General features: G+C 43.2%; 1 protein-coding gene across 1 annotated transcript; it reads left to right on the top strand.

Moving 5' to 3' along the window:
* The first annotated feature begins 14,400 nt into the window (after positions 1-14,400).
* Positions 14,401-16,068, top strand: LOC132873201 (cytochrome c oxidase subunit 5B, mitochondrial). The gene is made up of 4 exons (XM_060908542.1): positions 14,401-14,533; positions 15,486-15,556; positions 15,639-15,738; positions 15,817-16,068. The coding sequence occupies exons 1-4, from the start codon at positions 14,440-14,442 to the stop codon at positions 15,927-15,929; spliced, it is 378 nt and encodes a 125-aa protein (XP_060764525.1). The 5' UTR covers positions 14,401-14,439; the 3' UTR covers positions 15,930-16,068.
* Positions 16,069-17,561: the final 1,493 nt, after the last annotated feature.

Raw genomic sequence — 17,561 nt, 5'->3', positions numbered from 1 at the left:
GTGGAAGTAACACACACACACCTGATGATACACATACATATAGACAGAAGCATTCACATAACGTTAAACACATTAGTAGCAGCACCTGCATGCAACAGCAAGACTACACAGAAACGCCCAATACACCAGTCCAGATAGACACACCTGAAGTTGCATTAAGTTTGTTAAAATACACAACTACTCCCTTCTCTAAACTCCCTTGTATGCCCCTCACTGTGTGTGGGCATGTGTTGATTTTTTTTTTTTTAGTAGATTCTGGAGCAGGACACTCAGTCATACAATATGGGGTACTTCCAGTAAACCCACCGCTCAGCACAATTTCTATTCAGACAATGGGCATCTCAGGACGACCTGTAACCGAAACTTTCTCAGTCAACCTCCCGTGTGAAAGCGAGGGAGGAATAGTTATCTCCCATTCATTTCTCATCTCACATACATGTCCAGTAAATTTGTTAGCATGTGATTTAATGTGCAAATTAGGAGTAAATCTCACATCCACTCCAGATGGACTAACTATTGAAGTAAGTGAAATGTGCGGTGTGCAGTATGGGTTTGGAAGCCCCCTGTATGTGTATGTCTGGCGGCTCTGCTCAGATCAACTCACACAAACTCCCAAACACCTTGTACAGCTCGCACACTTGAACACCTCATCAGTTGACACAGATATGAAAGAGGAAGATTTGCATTGTACAGCACATGTTCACCAAGGGCAAGATGTGGAGTTTGAAAAGACTTGGTTTGCAGACCCCCACACACGTGAAAGATTGACCCTCAAAACTACATATTGGTCTAAACATTATTGCACTGTGCAGGTCCATCTTACTTGTTGTCCGAACAACTGCATCAATGTTCATCGCAGTGTTCTCAAACACGTAATGCGCGGCCTTGTGTCAGAGGACTCTGAGGTCAACTGCTGCCAGCATGATTTTTTGACATCATTAATTCTATACCTCATGTCTCATTAGCAAAGCCACGAGCCGATCATTGGAAAGACATGGGGAAATGGGTCAAGAAGTGCACAGTCAATGACAATGAATGGTCCAAAACAGAGGACCCTAGTGTGTTGTTTTGCCAAAAGCTTGGGGTCTACAAACAAAGTCATGCTATGTGTGTGCATGTTAAGCGCAGCGTAATATTAGCCACTGATGACCGGGATCCTGGGGACCCCGGCCATAGTGGCCTGTTTGTCTCTGTTTCCACAGGCATAACTCCAGCAGAGGTGCACCCCAAATTGGCGGGAGTTCCAAATTCCGTTTGAGCGAAGGGTAAACATGATGTGGGCCTAATAAAGAATGCTGAACCAGTGGTGATCACCCCCAAATCAGATTTCAGGCCTAGACAGACCCAGTACCCACCCAAACCAGAAGCAATCGCAGGTATAAGACCAGTCTTTGATTCGTTGCTGAAGGCAGGTGTAATTGTCCCTTGCCAGGACTCTCCAGTGCGCACTCCTATTTCCCCAGTTAAGAAGGCAAGAAAACCGTCCCAGCCCGATGAGTGGAGGTTTGTCCAAGATCTGCAAGCAGTCGATGCTGCGGCTGTCCCGGGCGCGCCTGATGTCCCTAAAGAGCGCTCTGCAGACCACACCCACACTGGGATTGCCTAACCCCAATAAACCATTTGTTCAAACTGTAGATGAAAAGAAGGGTTTCATGACCTCTGTTCTTTTGCAGAAACACAGGGGTAGATTGAGACCTGTAGCCTACTTCTCCAGCAGGCTGGATCCAGTGGCGGCTGGACTTCCTGTTTGCCTGCGTGCAGTTGCTGCAGCTGAAAAGGCGATAACTGCCTCCAGAAATATTGTGGGGTATTCTAACCTCACCCTTTTGGTCCCACATGCTGTCTCCCTGCTTCTGTTGGAGAAAAAGACATCACATTTGTCAGCACAGAGATGGTTGAAGTATAACACTGTCATACTTGATGTGCCTAACATCATTGTGAAACGTTGTACTGTTCTGAATCCTGCCTCTCTTCTCCCTACAGAGGATGATGGAGAGCCACATGACTGTGTTGCTTTCACTAATGATTTTTGTTTCCCCAGGGCAGACTTAAAGAGCGACCCTTTGGAAAATCCAGACATGATCCTCTATGTGGATGGTTCAGCCTCCAGAGATGGGAAAGAACAAAGTAGGTTTTGCCGTAGTTTCAGATCACGAGGTCCTCAAGGCGTCGTGTCTGCCCTCAAACCTGTTGGCGCAGGCTGCAGAGCTCTGTGCCCTCACTGAGGCATGCAAATTGGCGGCAGGGCAATCTGTCAATATTTTTACGGACAGTAGGTATGCATTTGGCATTGTGCACGATTTTGGCACCATTTGGAAACAGAAATTTCCTCACTATCACAGGATCTCCCATTGCACATCATAAACTGGTCTCTGAGTTGTTGGATGCTATTCTACTCCCTAGAGCCATTGCTGTGTGTAAGTGTGCTGCCCATACTAACAATACTGATCTTTTGTCTCAAGTAAATGACAGGGCAGACGCGGCAGCTAAGTGTGCAGCCTCAACTTCCAGTTCACCCTCTAACCTTGCCTTTCCTCAGGTTTCTATCCCCTGTTTACAGCTAGCGGACCTTCAGAGCACTGCCACCCAGGACAAGAGACGAGTCTGGAAACAGGCAGGCTGTATCTTTGCAAACTTGGTCTGGGTTTGTCCCTTGGGCCGTCCCTGTCTACCAAAATACCACTGACGTGCGGTCAGGGGCGGCAGGTGAGGCAGGGCCTCACCGGTCATCATCCAGCCATCATGAGATGTAATGAATGTAAATAATGATAACAATAAAGATTTGTCCAATCATCTGTGCTATATATGCCATTTCTGTATGATTCAAATAATTTCAATAATTTTTGCGATCAAAATCGCCGTATTTGCCTATTTCCTATTCAATTGCAGCGAATATGCAGCGACGTGAGGCAGCACCAAGCCGTGCCTCACGTCAGATTGCGCAATCCCTTGTTAACTGGGTTGAGTGCGTGCCTTTTGCTTACTCTGTGTATGCTACCAACGTAATGCTGTATTAAAATGTTTTTTATACATTGTAGACATGTGTATAATATGTCCTCACTTTTCTTATAATATGTAATGTTTTCTACATATGTGTATCACTAAGGTGGGGTTTACATTAGACCGTATCAGCGGATCATCAGATTAACGTTTTTAAAACGATTAGCGTGCACACAGCAACGCCAATACACGATTCGCGTGCACACAGCAACGCCAATACACAGATACGCTCGGCTCCGCAGGTATCCTGCGCTCCAAATCACTCCGCCCTGAACAGCGAGTGCCCTCTGGAGGGTGCGCACTCCGGCCCTGCGCAGCTCACAGAGCACGCGAGTGAAGTGCACGAGCAGTGATTCGGGACTGAGCCGCTGTGTGTGTGATCTCAGTGCATATCGGGCATGTGCGTCACTTACCACTTGCAAGTGGAAGGATGGCAAGCCTAAAGACAATCATAACTACACAATGGGCAGTATTTGCATCAGTATTTGCAGTATTTTCATACTTTTATACTCTTTAATGAAAGGTGATACAAGGCGGAAGTCCGCGCCGTTTTTCAGCAGTCGCGTCACATGACCAACGCCAGCGAATCAGGAAGGTGGATGTCACAGTGACGTTGTCCAATGACGACGCCAGCTAGAGCTCAGCACAGCGTATCCGCGTATTCTCAATGTTTACACAGCACCGGACCAGACACGATCTGGATTGAATACGTGGACCCTGGCAGATTCCCGTTTCCCGGCGTTTCCAGGCGTTTTAATGTAAATGGACAGTGCATCCGCGAAGAAAACGAGACAGATACGGTCTAATGTAAACTTGGCCTTATTTAGTGTTAATAATTTGACATAAAGCCGCACTGAAAAGACATGAGGTGAGGCAGGCAGTAGCTCTGCCGCAGCGCAGAGGGCGTACGTGAGCTCAGTTATTCTTGTTTGGTGGTCACATAAAGTTTAATTTGGACTGTTGTTGGCTTGTTCCGATTGACTGCAACAATGGAGGATGTAATAGCTCAACTGAAAGGTTTCTCAAAGTTGGACTTTCAAGGAAAATGGGACATGATAAAGAATGGATGGCTGAGTTTGAATCCTGACATTGTCACAGCCAGTCCAAGTTACTTCAACTGGCCCTCACTATACCGGCTACAACAGTGTCCGTGGAAAGGTCATTCTCTGCTCTGAAAAGACTCAAAACGTACAGTCGTAATCGCACCGGACGTCTTTCATCCCTGGCAATCATCACCATTGAGACTAAGAGACTTTTAAAACTAAAAAAAGACAAGGAGGATTTCTACGCCAAAGTCACAGAGATTTTCGTCCAGAAGGAGCAGTGCATGGACTTCATTTACAAGTAAAGGTAAAACCAGTGTTCGAATCCTGTGTGTTTGTGTGTGTGTGAGAGAGCATCTGCCATGATGCTGTGCCTTGCGATGGATGTATGTGGCACCGGCCATGGTGCTGTGTGGCCTGTTCTGTCTGTAGCACCGTGGTTCGTGTGTTTTTTGTCTGTGGCATCCGCCGTGGTGCTGTGTGGTTTGTCCTGTGTATGGTACCCGCTGTGTGGCCTGTGTGGTCCGCCGTGGTGTTTTTTGGAGGTAGGCTACTGAACCGCAATTCATTTTTCATTCTTCCTTGGCCAAATATGTACCTTCAAATCTACCTTATGTAAAGAATGCTGCTATGAGATATGAAACTAATCGGTATTTGGCAAATATTTTGGTGCATATTTGAAAATCTGATTTTGAAAAGCCACAAACCTCACCGCACATCACTGCAAAATACATGTTCCCTTTCTATGAAAAATTGGCACATGGGCTCACCCATGTGTCAAAAGGGGGGATGGTAGCAGAAGTAACAAAGAGATGGTTCACAGAGGGGTTTTCAAACTATACTGCGAAATTTTGCAAGCGATGCTTGATATGTGCACAACATAATGCAGGTCAAGGTATCAAACTAACTCAAGCAGCACACCCAATACCAGATAAACCATTTGATCACCTCCAAATGGACTTTATTGAACTGACACCTAGTGAAGGGAAAAGGTATTGCCTGGTAATAGTTGACATGTTTCCAAAATGGGTTGAAGTATTCCCCACAGCTAAACAAGACTCAGAGGTGGTAGTCAAAGCACTCCTGAGAGATATAATTCCTAGGTGAGGTATACCTAGCAAAATCTCAAGTGACAATGGAACACCCTTTGTTAATGCAGCCCTAAAGAAAATAGGAGCATTCCTAGGGATAGACCTGAAACAACATTGTGCCTACCATCCTGCCAATGTGGGAGCAGTAGAGAGGGAAAATGGGTCACTTAAAAATAAACTAAGCAAACCTTGTGCAGAAACAGGGCTAGGATGGACAAAAGGTCCTCCCTGTAGTACTCACACAAATGAGGATGCAAACTAGGCCTAAACATGGGTTAAGCCCATTTGAAATTTTGTTTGGACGAGTACCCAACACGGGGATAGGGCCAGCTCAAGGAACACTGCCGGACACCACACTGTGTGATAATGCAATGTTGAATTACTGTGCAACGTTGTCCTCTGCTTTGAAATCTATCCACAAACAGGTAAAAGAAGCACTTCCCAAACCCGCTGAGGGATCTACAACCAGGAGATTGGATTGTGGTGAAGGACTTTCGACGAACCAAGTGGAACAAGCTACGGTGGAATGGTCCATTCCAGGTCCTGCTCACGACCCCAATGGCAGTGAAGGTCACAGGCAGGGTGACGTGGATCCACACTAGCCACTGCAGGAGGGTTCCTGAACTGGCTGAGCAGGAGGAAGAGGAAGGCCTAAGTGACCAGACGCTGACTAAAGCTCGTGAGGAAGAAAGGCATCACTACATGGAACAGTGCAAGTATCACATCAATCACGTATGCACCCTCAATAGGGAAGAGTATTTCAGTGTCTAGCCGATAGACAAGTCTTAGGGTTTCGAGTTTCCTCCAAGTCCCGGTGAGGTGGGACGAGGGCTGATAGGGCGTGCCCGCCCTCTGAGCACCAATACACGTCAAGAAGGGCAAGGGTTAACTCGGTAACATCATTGAGGCACTGAACAAGATGCGCAAGGTTGCTGAACAATTACAAGCAGATGAACATGGAGGAGTTGAAGACAGCTGATCGTGTTAGTTCAGTGGATGGAAGACTCTGATTCTATCCACCATACCAGTCCTGGGCTTAGTGATTGTGATGCTATGTTTGCTCCCTGTTTTCTGTCAATGTTGTATGTCTGTGTTTCAGAGGCAGCTGACAAATATTGGTTACCAGATGGTGAAAATAGACTCAGACGACTTGCCTGACTGGTCTCCAAACCCACACGAAGACTATAACCCACCGTTCGATGACATCAGCACAGCTGACATGAAACTAGTCCTGACTTAAAACACTTTCATTATGATTGTTTCCTGTTCTATTATTCCTGATCTATATATATGGCTTGCTAGCATTAACTTAAGATGTCTATGTCTTTTAAAAACAGCCTTAGCATTATCCCTGTACACTCAATAACGTATTAAGTCGAATCTTTCTGGGAACTCTTATCACTGAAATTGGGTACATTTCTTTTCTTTTAGCAATTATTATCCTATAGGATAAAAAGGGGGGAAATGTGAGGGAAATTTAATGGATGAACATTATTATTCTCTGTGTTTCTGTATGGTGAGCTCAAGTGACTTAGTGTACTGAGAAAAGTTGTTTTTCCAGTGCTGTAATTGCCTTTCTGTGGCCTTGGCTGGTGATAAGCAGGGTGCCTGAGTTCTCCATAACTACGCATCCGCCTGCACATACCAGAGCACACCAGGTGCACGCTTTAACAAAGCTTCATAGAAAATCTTGAGCCAATCACGTGAAATGCAAGCAGTAAGCGAATGCCTTTAGAGTATAATAGATAACAGCCACTAAAACACAACTCAGAGTGCGCGTACTCTCGGCATCAGAAGTGGTGTCTTCTCTTCTTCTCTTTCCCTTCCTATTTTACAGTGGGGCAAAAAAGTATTTAGTCAGTCACCAATTGTGCAAGTTCTCCCACTTAAAAAGATGAGAGAGGCCTGTAATTTTCATCATAGGTACACTTCAACTATGAGAGACAGAATGAGAAAAAAAATCCAGAAAATCACATTGTCTGATTTTTAAATAATTTATTTGCAAATTATGGTGGAAAATAAGTATTTGGTCAATAACAAAAGTTCATCTCAATACTTTGTTATATACCCTTTGTTGGCAATGACAGAGGTCAAACGTTTTCTGTAAGTCTTCACAAGGTTTTCACACACTGTTGCTGGTATTTTGGCCCATTCCTCCATGCAGATCTCCTCTAGAGCAGTGATGTTTTGGGGCTGTCGCTGGGCAACACGGACTTTCAACTCCCTCCAAAGATTTTCTATGGGGTTGAGATCTGGAGACTGGCTAGGCCACTCCAGGACCTTGAAATGCTTCTTACGAAGCCACTCCTTCGTTGCCCGGGTGGTGTGTTTGGGATCATTGTCATGCTGAAAGACCCAGCCACGTTTCATCTTCAATGCCTTTGCTGATGGAAGGAGGTTTTCACTCAAAATCTCACGATACATGGCCCCATTCATTCTTTCCTTTACACGGATCAGTCGTCCTGGTCCCTTTGCAGAAAAACAGCCCCAAAGCATGATGTTTCCACCCCCATGCTTCACAGTAGGTATGGTGTTCTTTGGATGCAACTCAGCATTCTTTCTCCTCCAAACACGACAAGTTGAGTTTTACCAAAAAGTTCTATTTTGGTTTCATCTGACCATATGACATTCTCCCAATCCTCTTCTGGATCATCCAAATGCTCTCTAGCAAACTTCAGATGGGCCTGGACATGTACTGGCTTAAGCAGGGGGACACGTCTGGCACCGCAGGATTTGAGTCCCTGGCGGCATAGTGTGTTACTGATGGCAGCCTTTGTTACTTTGGTCCCAGCTCTCTGCAGGTCATTCACTAGGTCCCCCCGTGTGGTTCTGGGGTTTTTGCTCACCGTTCTTGTGATCATTTTGACCCCACGGGGTGAGATCTTGCGTGGAGCCCCAGATCGAAGGAGATTATCAGTGGTCTTGTATGTCTTCCATTTTCTAATAATTGCTCCCACAGTTGATTTCTTCACACCAAGCTGCTTACCTATTGCAGATTCAGTCTTCCCAGCCTGGTGCAGGTCTACAATTTTGTTTCTGGTGTCCTTTGGCAGCTCTTTGGTCTTGGCCATAGTGGAGTTTGGAGTGTGACTGTTTGAGGTTGTGGACAGGTGTCTTTTATACTGATAACGAGTTCAAACAGGTGTCATTAACATAGGTAACGAGTGGAGGACAGAGGAGCCTCTTAAAGAAGTTGTTACAGGTCTGTGAGAGCCAGAAATCTTGCTTGTTTGTAGGTGACCAAATACTTATTTTACCGAGGAATTTACCAATTAATTCATTAAAAACCCTACAATGTGATTTCCTGGATTCTTTCCCCCCATTCTGTCTCTCATAGTTGAAGTGTACCTATGATGAAAATTACAGGCCTCTCTCATCTTTTTAAGTGGGAGAACTTGCACAATTGGTGGCTGACTAAATACTTTTTTGCCCCACTGTATATATCTGTTTATATGATCTACTATAATAAATAACTGAAAAGACGACAGCTAAGCGTTCTGAAGTGTTTATTAGAAATTTCCATTACAGAGGCAAGTACTCAGTAGTCAATACAGGGTCGGAGAACGCCATCCTTTTTCCCAATAACAAAGAATCCTGTGAACCAGCTGAAGGCAAGACAGAGCAGATTGGGCTAAACCCATCTATAAGGAGTTACAATAGTCAAGCCAAGATGTGATAAAAGCATGAATGACTATTTCCAAGTCCTTCTGTGAGAGAAAAGATTTTACCTTTGAAATTTGAGTCAGTTGGTAAAAACTGGACTTTACTACCAAGGAAATGTGTTTAACAAAACTTAGTGATGACTTCAAAGTGATACCCAAATTCCTGACATCATAATGAATTGTTGCTGATAAGGAGACTAAGGGTAGTATCTCACTGGGCTGCGACAGCCTGCGACTAGTTGGAGACACAACAATTGGGATAAAATATGCGAATTAGCGACAATTTTCACTTGGAATCACACTGAATTGATATTCGCATATTTTACAGCAATTGTTGCGTCTCCAACTAGTCGCAGGCTGTCGCAGCCCGGCTTTCACTCGGCAGGCAGGGAAGTAGACGAAGCCTCACGGAAACTGACTTGAGAAGAGTTTGCGACAGCTTTGCGACACCAGTGACGCATTTGCAGCTATTTTGAGAGAAATTTTGTCGCACGAATTTTCAAAATTTCAGCGACGAAGGAGCAACACTTTGCGACTCATGCAAGGAAATTGGGAAGCCCCACGAATGTTTCAAGACACTTTTGAAACTCTCTCGCGAATGACGTTCGCAATTTGTCGCAAGCTGTCGTAGCCCAGTGAGATACTAGTTTAACAGAGTGCCAATTTCAGTGGCAGATGAGGTTGGGCCAAAAATAATGACCACTGTTTTAGTTTCAGTTAGTTGGAGGAAATTTTGAGCCATCCAGCATTTAATATCACCAAGGCACTCCATCAACTTTTTTTTACCAATGAAGTGATGCCAGGTCTCATTGGGAGATATTTATTTATTCATTCATTTGTTCTACCCACATTCACTGGATATGAGCAAACCATACGATGATACGTGCTCTGATTGGCTACTCTACTACTAGGATATCAGTTCATATACCATGAGTAGAGAAAATCAAAATGGTGCAACGTGTTACTGAACTAACTGAGGACGAAATAAAAACTCTAATTGAAAGCAAAATCCCAAAAAATATAATAAAAGCAACAAAATATGTAATGAAAGTGTTTGATGGTAAGAATGTTTTTTTCTCAATAATTATTATCGCATTTTTCACAAATTGCTCCTGTCATTTTGCAAGTTTGTTTACATTCTTCATCTTTAAGCATTAAAATTTGCTGAATTTTTTAGATTAAGAAGTTTGAAAATTACAGAACTGAAATGTCCAAGGAAGAATTAAATAAATGTCTAAATCTATTCTATACCTCGGCAGCAAGACGGCACTTTCTACAAAAAAACAACACGAAAGTCAATTTGTGCCGCCATCAATAGGTTTTAAGAAGTCCACCTCAGTGGAAATGACATTTTATATAAACTTTTTATTTATCGAATTTGCAAAAATTAAAAATGCTGTTTTTCAAAATCCAGTGAATGTGGATACACTGTAAAACCCGATAAGGTCACTGAGCTCAAAAATTTTATTGAAACCGATTACGTAAAAATTTTTGAGGTAAGTAACTAAATTTTTTAAGGTAAGATTTCTTACAAATTACACTATAGTTACACTTAATTGTAATTTTTAAGAAATCTTACCTTAAAAAATTTAGTTACTTACCTCAAAAATTTTTACGTAATCGGTTTCAATAAAATTTTTGAGCTCAGTGACCTTATCGGGTTTTACAGTGTAGAATAAAACAGTTATTCCACTCAATCTCATCGTACATGGATTATAGCCAACTCAGTGCTACGCACCTCGTCGCCTGTCAACTCGTACGACTCGATTTCATGGAATAACTGTTTATTATATTATATTATATTATATTATATTATATTATATTATATTATATTATATTATATTATATTATATTATATTATCCATCCAATATCTGTAGCAGCTTATCCTGTCCTACAGGGTCGCAGGCAAGCTGGAGCCTATCCCAGCTGACTATGGGCAAGAGGCGAGGTTCACCCTGGACAAGTCGCCAGGTCATCACAGGGCTGACACATAGAGACACACAACCATTCACACTTACGGTCAATTTAGAGCCACCAATTAACCTAACCTGTATGTGTTTGGACTGTGGAGGAAACCCACACAGACACGGGGAGAACATGCAAACTCCACACAGAAAGGCCCTCGCCAGCCGCTGGGCTCGAACCCAGAACTTTCTTGCTGTGAGGCGACAGTGATAACCACTACACTAGGGTTTAATCCCGGGACCCGGGATTCCCGGGAAATCTGATCAAAACTATTTCTCGATTCCCGGGAAAGGTTATGATGGGAAACCGGGAAAATAGCCTAATAAAAAAAATCAATGGTGCGTGTCTATTTGTTGACATACAGTAACGTTGATGGAGGCGACGGTGCCGCAGTAGTTACGGTAATACAGAACCACGAGCAGTAGGCTAGGCCTATACTCTGCCAATGATGTCTGGGTCTTCGACCAGTTTTGTATGGGGGCATTTTCAAAAAGTAGAGAATGACAGCGCTAAGTGTATGTTGTGTGACCGGGTTATCAAGTGTTCTGGGGGATCAACAAGTGGATTGCGCAGACATTTAGAAACTCAGCATGAGAAATGTCCCGAAGAAAGCCCATCGAAAGGTTCGAAACGTTCAAGAACACTAGATGGCTACTTTAGCAAAGCTAGCAAGTCCCTTGGAGAAATATTGGCGGAGATGGCAGTTTTTGATGGATTTTCATTTAATAGTATGGCAAAATGCGACTATCTCAGATCAGCACTTAAGAGAGACGGGCATATTCTTCCGCAGAATCCCTCTGAAATATCCAAGCAGGTTAGAGGGTTTGCTAACGAACAAAAAAGCAAACTGGCAGATATATTCCAAGACATGGTGAAGCAAGGGGTGCATTCTTCTTTGACCATCAACAAATATACTTCTAAACAACATAAAAGATTCATGAGCATAAACGTGCATGGTGCACAAACATATTGGAATCTAGGCATCATTAAAATACACGGAACAATGCCATCCGAGAAAGTCAAAGTGTTGGTTGACGACCAGCTTAAAAGATTTGAACTTGATCTGGACAAACACATTGTGTGCTGCACTACCGATGGAGCATCAGTGATGGTGAAATTTGGGAGACTGGTGCTGCCCGAACTACAGCTGTGCTATGCTCATGCAGTTCACCTGGCTGTCACAGATGTGCTCTACCGCCGAGACGTCCCTGACAGAGGTATCGAGACGAGCGAGGAAGAGGAGTATAGTGAGGATAGTGAGTCTGACGATGAGTCTGACGACGAGTCTGCTGAGTGTGATGAGGATGGTTATCGGTCAGTCAGGGTGAGAGAAGACATGTAGAGGAGTGTGGAGCGAGTCTGGAAAATTGCCAGGTATTTTTCACAAGTCACCTGTCAGTAATGACAAGCTCAGGGCATGCGTCAAACGAGATCATGGGAAAGAGTTGGTGCTCATTTTGGATTGCCGCACCCGTTGGAACAGCCTGGCTGATATGTTGGATTGCTATATAGTACTCCATAGACCAGTGACCAAGACCCTCATTGACATCAACCCCGCACTAATAATCACCAACGAGGAGCTCGTCCTCATAAAACAACTGAGCTCCTGTTTGAAACCAGTGAGGATGGGAGTCGAATCTCTTTGCAAGCGAGACACTACTCTCATCAAAGCAGATGGAATTTTTATTTTCATGATGGGTCAGCTGAGTAAGCAGGAGACTCCTCTGAGCCTTGAGATGAGAGACGCAATTGAGAGCAGGTTCACGGAACGCAGACAGAAGAACCTAGTGTCTTTGTACAGGTGGGCCTAATTCAATTATAGGCTAATCAATTAAATTTTGATTGGGGAATGGGGATGCATGTCATTATGCTCATTTAATAACTATATTTTTCGGCAGGTACCTTCTGGATCCTGGTGCTCTAGTCGCACCAGCACCAAGACCCACTGAGATCTTTGGCATGCCATCAAGACAGATGCTGGTGAGGACCGCTAAGGGACTTGCGGAACGTCTTTTTGCCAGCCACTGCCAAGAGGAGAGAGTGCAAGAGAGCGATGGTGCGTCGTCTTCAGAGGCAGTAGATGGTAGGCCTATACAATCGAGTGCGCAAGGGGAAGTTCCGAGTCTGAATGAAGAAGTCTCGACTCAGAGTGAAGGGAACCTAGCATTAGATCTGCAGCAGGCAATTTATATGACCACTACGCCAGCATCAGAGGAAATGAAAGACGGTGACTTCATGAAAGTTATAACCAAAGAATTTTCCCTCTTCGAGGCCACCAACAGGAGACCACCTCACCTGCAACAGTTGTTTGATGCTCTAAATACTGTTCAGGCTACATCCGTGGAGGTGGAGAGAGCATTTTCTATCTGCGGCCAATTTGTCATGAAAATCCGAAACCGCCTAAGCGCGGAGTCTATCGACACTCTCTGTTTCTTGAAAGCACACTTCCAGAAGAAAAAGAAAGAAGGACAGGGTCAGGGTGAGAAATGAATTGTAAACTTAAAGAAATATTGAGCCACGAGTTCATTGCAAAGTGAAATTTATTATTTCAGTTCAGGCTATCGTTTTCTATACTATGCCTGTGTTTAAGTAGGCTAGTGCAGTGCAGTTGTACATTTTGGGGTAATTTTCTTTAATTTATTGAACATGTAGGCTGTGTGTTTAGCCTAAGTTTTTTTGTACTACTTAAAATCAGGCTATCGTTTTCTATATGCCTATGTCTTTTAGTAGTGCACAGATGTAGCCAACATTTTTGGGTCATTTTCTTTAATTAATTGAACACGTAGGCTATGTGTTTAGCCTAAGCTTTTTTGTATTATTATTTAAAATCAGAGAGGAATATGCCTGCCCTGAACAATAAAGAAATATTTGGTTAACTTCGAGTGATTATTCCAGTTTGCAGCCACTTGCAAATATTAACAGCCACGTAATGGATTTAGTTTAGGATAATGGATGAGGAAGGAATCATTCAATGGTTAACATTATTTCGTGTTTATAATGGAGCTCTGTAAAATATTGGTTTTATATAGGCTAAGGGTTCTTCAGAAGACAAGTCAGGGACAATCCACCTTAATTAGCGCTGCCGCAGATGTCGCGCACGACGGCAGTGGCAGACTTTATTATTGCTGTGTTCATCAATGGACGCAGCCTAAACTGTATTCTTTTGCCCTAATAATGATGCAAATAATGTGTAACAATTTGATACAAAATGTCAGTTTGGGACGAATATTTGAATTATACATACATAAGGCCTACTTGGGCTAAAAAAAATGAACAAAAAAAACCGCAGTTATTTCCCGGGATTCCCGGGAAATGGGTCGTCTTATCCCGGGATCTGATTCATGTCATTTTCGGGAAAAATATTAAACCCTACACTACACCACCGTGCAGCCCCTGTATTTATGAATTATATTTGCCAGATTTTATATTCATAAATGTAAATTTAGTAGTTGCTGAGCCCTCTCCAGTTTTCAAAAATGACCTTTCAAAATATTTAGAAAGAGTTAAGTTTTCAAAAGATACTAAGGCTGTAAATTATTGTACCTGTGTGAATTTTTTAATACTGATCGTTAGTTTGCTTCTGTAATGGCTGAGTAAGACGTCAGTTGTATGCGCCAGTCCGTCGCAGTCTTTTGCGTCATCAGTGTGCGTCCGGTGCAGTTGAAGCAGGAGCAGTAATGGCCGCAAGGTTACTGAGAGCCGCAGTCCGGGCCTCGGCTCTGTGCCGTGTCTCTTCCGCGCCTGTCCTCAGCAGGGGGATGGCGGCCGGAGGTAAGCGGGTTATTAATGATTTTATTTCAGTAATGTCGGGTTTTATTTATTATTTAGCTTCGATATAAAAACTCGTTTGAAAACAGGCCAAGGACAAGCAGTGGCGTCCTGAGGAACCGAACCGAACCGCACCGCGCACTCATTACTGCGCCAAACTAAACTGCTCTTATTTATATTTTAATAATTACACTGAATTATTCGTTAAAAGCCTGTGATCTTTATCAGTTTTATTAGAATGTTATCATTTTATAGAAATAACTTGGTGCCGCCTGACTCAGCTCGCTGTTTCCGGGAATAATGTAGAGTTTATTCATCTGTTTATTTACATCAGCATTTAACTTTATACTCGTTTAACCGGTTTTATTTCTAATGTTGGCATTTTATTTCTAAGATTTGCAGTGAATTTGTTAATGATCAGAGATCAGTGTGCCGTTGCCATTAGTGAGTTTTTTGTAAATCTGAGCGCAGGTGCCTTTTTAAAGCTTAATGTAAGATATTTCGTGTGTGTTTTAGTTATAAAGATAATGTGGGAATTTTTTAATGCACATCATAACATGCGTGTAAGAGCAATTTCAGGGTTAAAGGCCATGCTGTGGGGTGGTGGGATAGTAGTACTGGGATTTGAACTTACAACCTTCTGATCAGTTTTATGGTTAAAACTGAGCTTGAACCATAGAAGCTCCACAGCAATAAATGATCAGGGCTGGATTTCACTAAAATATCAATGTGATGCTCTGTTTACCATTTACATACCATTACATGCTTTTGGGAAACTTTTTTTTTTAACTGCACACATGCGCACAATTCATGGACCTTGTTTCCAAAAACAGAAGATAAAAATCCCACCACCACCCCTGTTTTTGTGAGAGAGGGTTCTGGAGTTTCATGTAGATGTCTTAATGAAATCTGTTTAAGTGAACTTAGTAATGAATGTTGTGTGTCCGGCCTTCAGGCATTCCCACTGATGAACAGCAGGCCACTGGGCTGGAGAAAAGAATTCTGACGTCCTTTAAGGCTGGCGCGGTACGAGCAGATAAAGCTAGCTCAGTTTTAACGCACTGTAACACTGACCTGCTCAGAGTTTAATTGTGTGTGATGCTTTCAGGACCCATACAGTGTGCTGAAGCCAAAGCAGTACACTGGCTCCAAAGACGACCCACACATCGTCCCCTCCATTAACAACAAACGCCTCGTTGGCTGCGTCTGTACGTCTCCATTTAGCACATCACTTAATCTTCATTATCATGTGGCATTTGTGTGTACATTAACTGTGTGTGTTGTAGGTGAGGAGGACAACACAGCCATCGTGTGGTTCTGGCTGCATGAAGGAGAACCTCAGCGTTGCCCGTCCTGTGGCTCACACTATAAACTCGTTCATCATGAGCTTCCTCACTGAGACTGTTTTTCAGCTGTTTGTTTTTTCTCGGTGTTAATTAATATAACATTTATGTATACAGACCCACTGCAGTTAAACATCCGACTGTACCAAGTGTGTGTCTCACCAGTTACTTCTAATAATAAACACTTTAAATCTGTGTGGGAGTGTGTGTGGTGGTTTGTTTGTTTTATTTATTTTAAATTTTTTTTTTTTGGGGGGGGGGTGTCATTGAAGGTCACATCAGCAGTCCAATTAATAAAAACGCTGTACAGTTTACAGAGGACCCAGTCACACACCTCATAATGCAGTGTGATGTAATGATGACATGCGTCAACAAGCTGATCTGATTGACAGGTAGCGTAACTGAATAATCACACATATGCACATGCAAAACTTTAGATCAGCCTATCAGGTGTGTGTCTGGGAGATCCACACAGTGTACAGTTTCAGGGATAAACAGTCTGAGTTTATCTTATTATTTTTAAAATAACAAATTCTTCTCTTAGAATCGGCTATATGCCCAAATCCTTTAAACTAGCAGTTATCAAACCCCTGATTAAAAAACCTGACCTTGATCCCTGTCAGCTGCCCAATTATCGGCCAATATCAAACCTCCCCTTTATCTCCAAGATCCTTGAAAAAGCTGTGGCACAGCAGTTATGCTCATATTTACATAGGGATTGGATTAGATTAGATAAAACTTTATTGATCCCTTTGGGAGGGTTCCCTCAGGGAAATTAAGATTCTAGTAGCATCATTACAAATAAACAAAGAAAAGAAGTAGAGAAAAACTTCTAGATAAAATAAATTTACATATACAATATAAAAAGATATGAGGAGGGGAAAAAGGGAAAGGGGGGGCAGCAGGAGAGATATTGCACATTGTCCGGTATTGCTTATTGTTAGGCGAGGCTACTGCTCTTTCCCATCCTCTCTCCTCCTGTTCCCCCTCCTCCCCCTCCAGAGAGGAGTTGTACAGTCTGATGGTGTGAGGGACAAAGGAGTTTTTGAGTCTGTTCGTCCTGCGCTTGGGAAGGAGCATTCTGTCACTGAACAGGCTCCTCTGGTTGCTGACGGTGTGCAGAGGGTGACTGGCATCGTCCATGATGTTCAGTAGTTTGTCCATAGACCTCTTCTCTGCCACCATCACCAGAGAGTCCAGCTTCACGCCGACCACAGAGCCGGCCCACCTGATTAGTTTGTCAATAACATCCATGAAATGCATCAGTCAGGATTTAGACATCATAGCACAGAGACAGCTCTGGTTAAAGTAGTAAACGACCTACTGTTGGCGTCTGATCAGGGCTGTGTCTCGCTGCTTGTGTTGCTTGACCTTAGTGCAGCATTTGATACCATTGATCATTCCATTCTTCTGGATAGACTAGAAAACGTTGTGGGAGTTAAGGGAACGGCCCTCTCCTGGCTCAGCTCTTATTTAACTGATCGCTATCAGTATGTTGATGTAAATGGTGACTTCTCTAGACATATTGAGGTAAAGTTTGGTGTTCCACAAGGTTCTGTCTTGGGTCCACTGCTTTTTTTCTTTATATATGTTCCCTCTGGGTGATATTATTCGTAAACATCATATTAGTTTCCACTGTTATGCTGATGACACACAGTTGTATGTTTCTGCAAAACCTGATGGGAGAC

This window comes from Neoarius graeffei, chromosome 25 (assembly GCF_027579695.1).
Source record: "Neoarius graeffei isolate fNeoGra1 chromosome 25, fNeoGra1.pri, whole genome shotgun sequence".
In the NCBI taxonomy this organism is placed as follows: Eukaryota; Metazoa; Chordata; class Actinopteri; order Siluriformes; family Ariidae; genus Neoarius; species Neoarius graeffei.
The sequence above is the reverse complement of the archived record's forward strand: the minus strand, read 5'-3'. Positions and strand labels throughout refer to the sequence as shown.

What these genes read in the sequence shown, in the direction of transcription:
- LOC132873201 (XM_060908542.1), top strand. Translation starts at nt 14,440, where the DNA reads ATGGCCGCAAGGTTACTGAGAGCCGCAGTCCGGGCCTCGGCTCTGTGC. An exon ending in CGTCCTTTAAGGCTGGCGCG is followed by an intron (nt 15,557 to 15,638) that starts GTACGAGCAGAT and finishes TGATGCTTTCAG; the next exon opens with GACCCATACAGTGTGCTGAA. An exon ending in ACGCCTCGTTGGCTGCGTCT is followed by an intron (nt 15,739 to 15,816) that starts GTACGTCTCCAT and finishes TGTGTGTTGTAG; the next exon opens with GTGAGGAGGACAACACAGCC.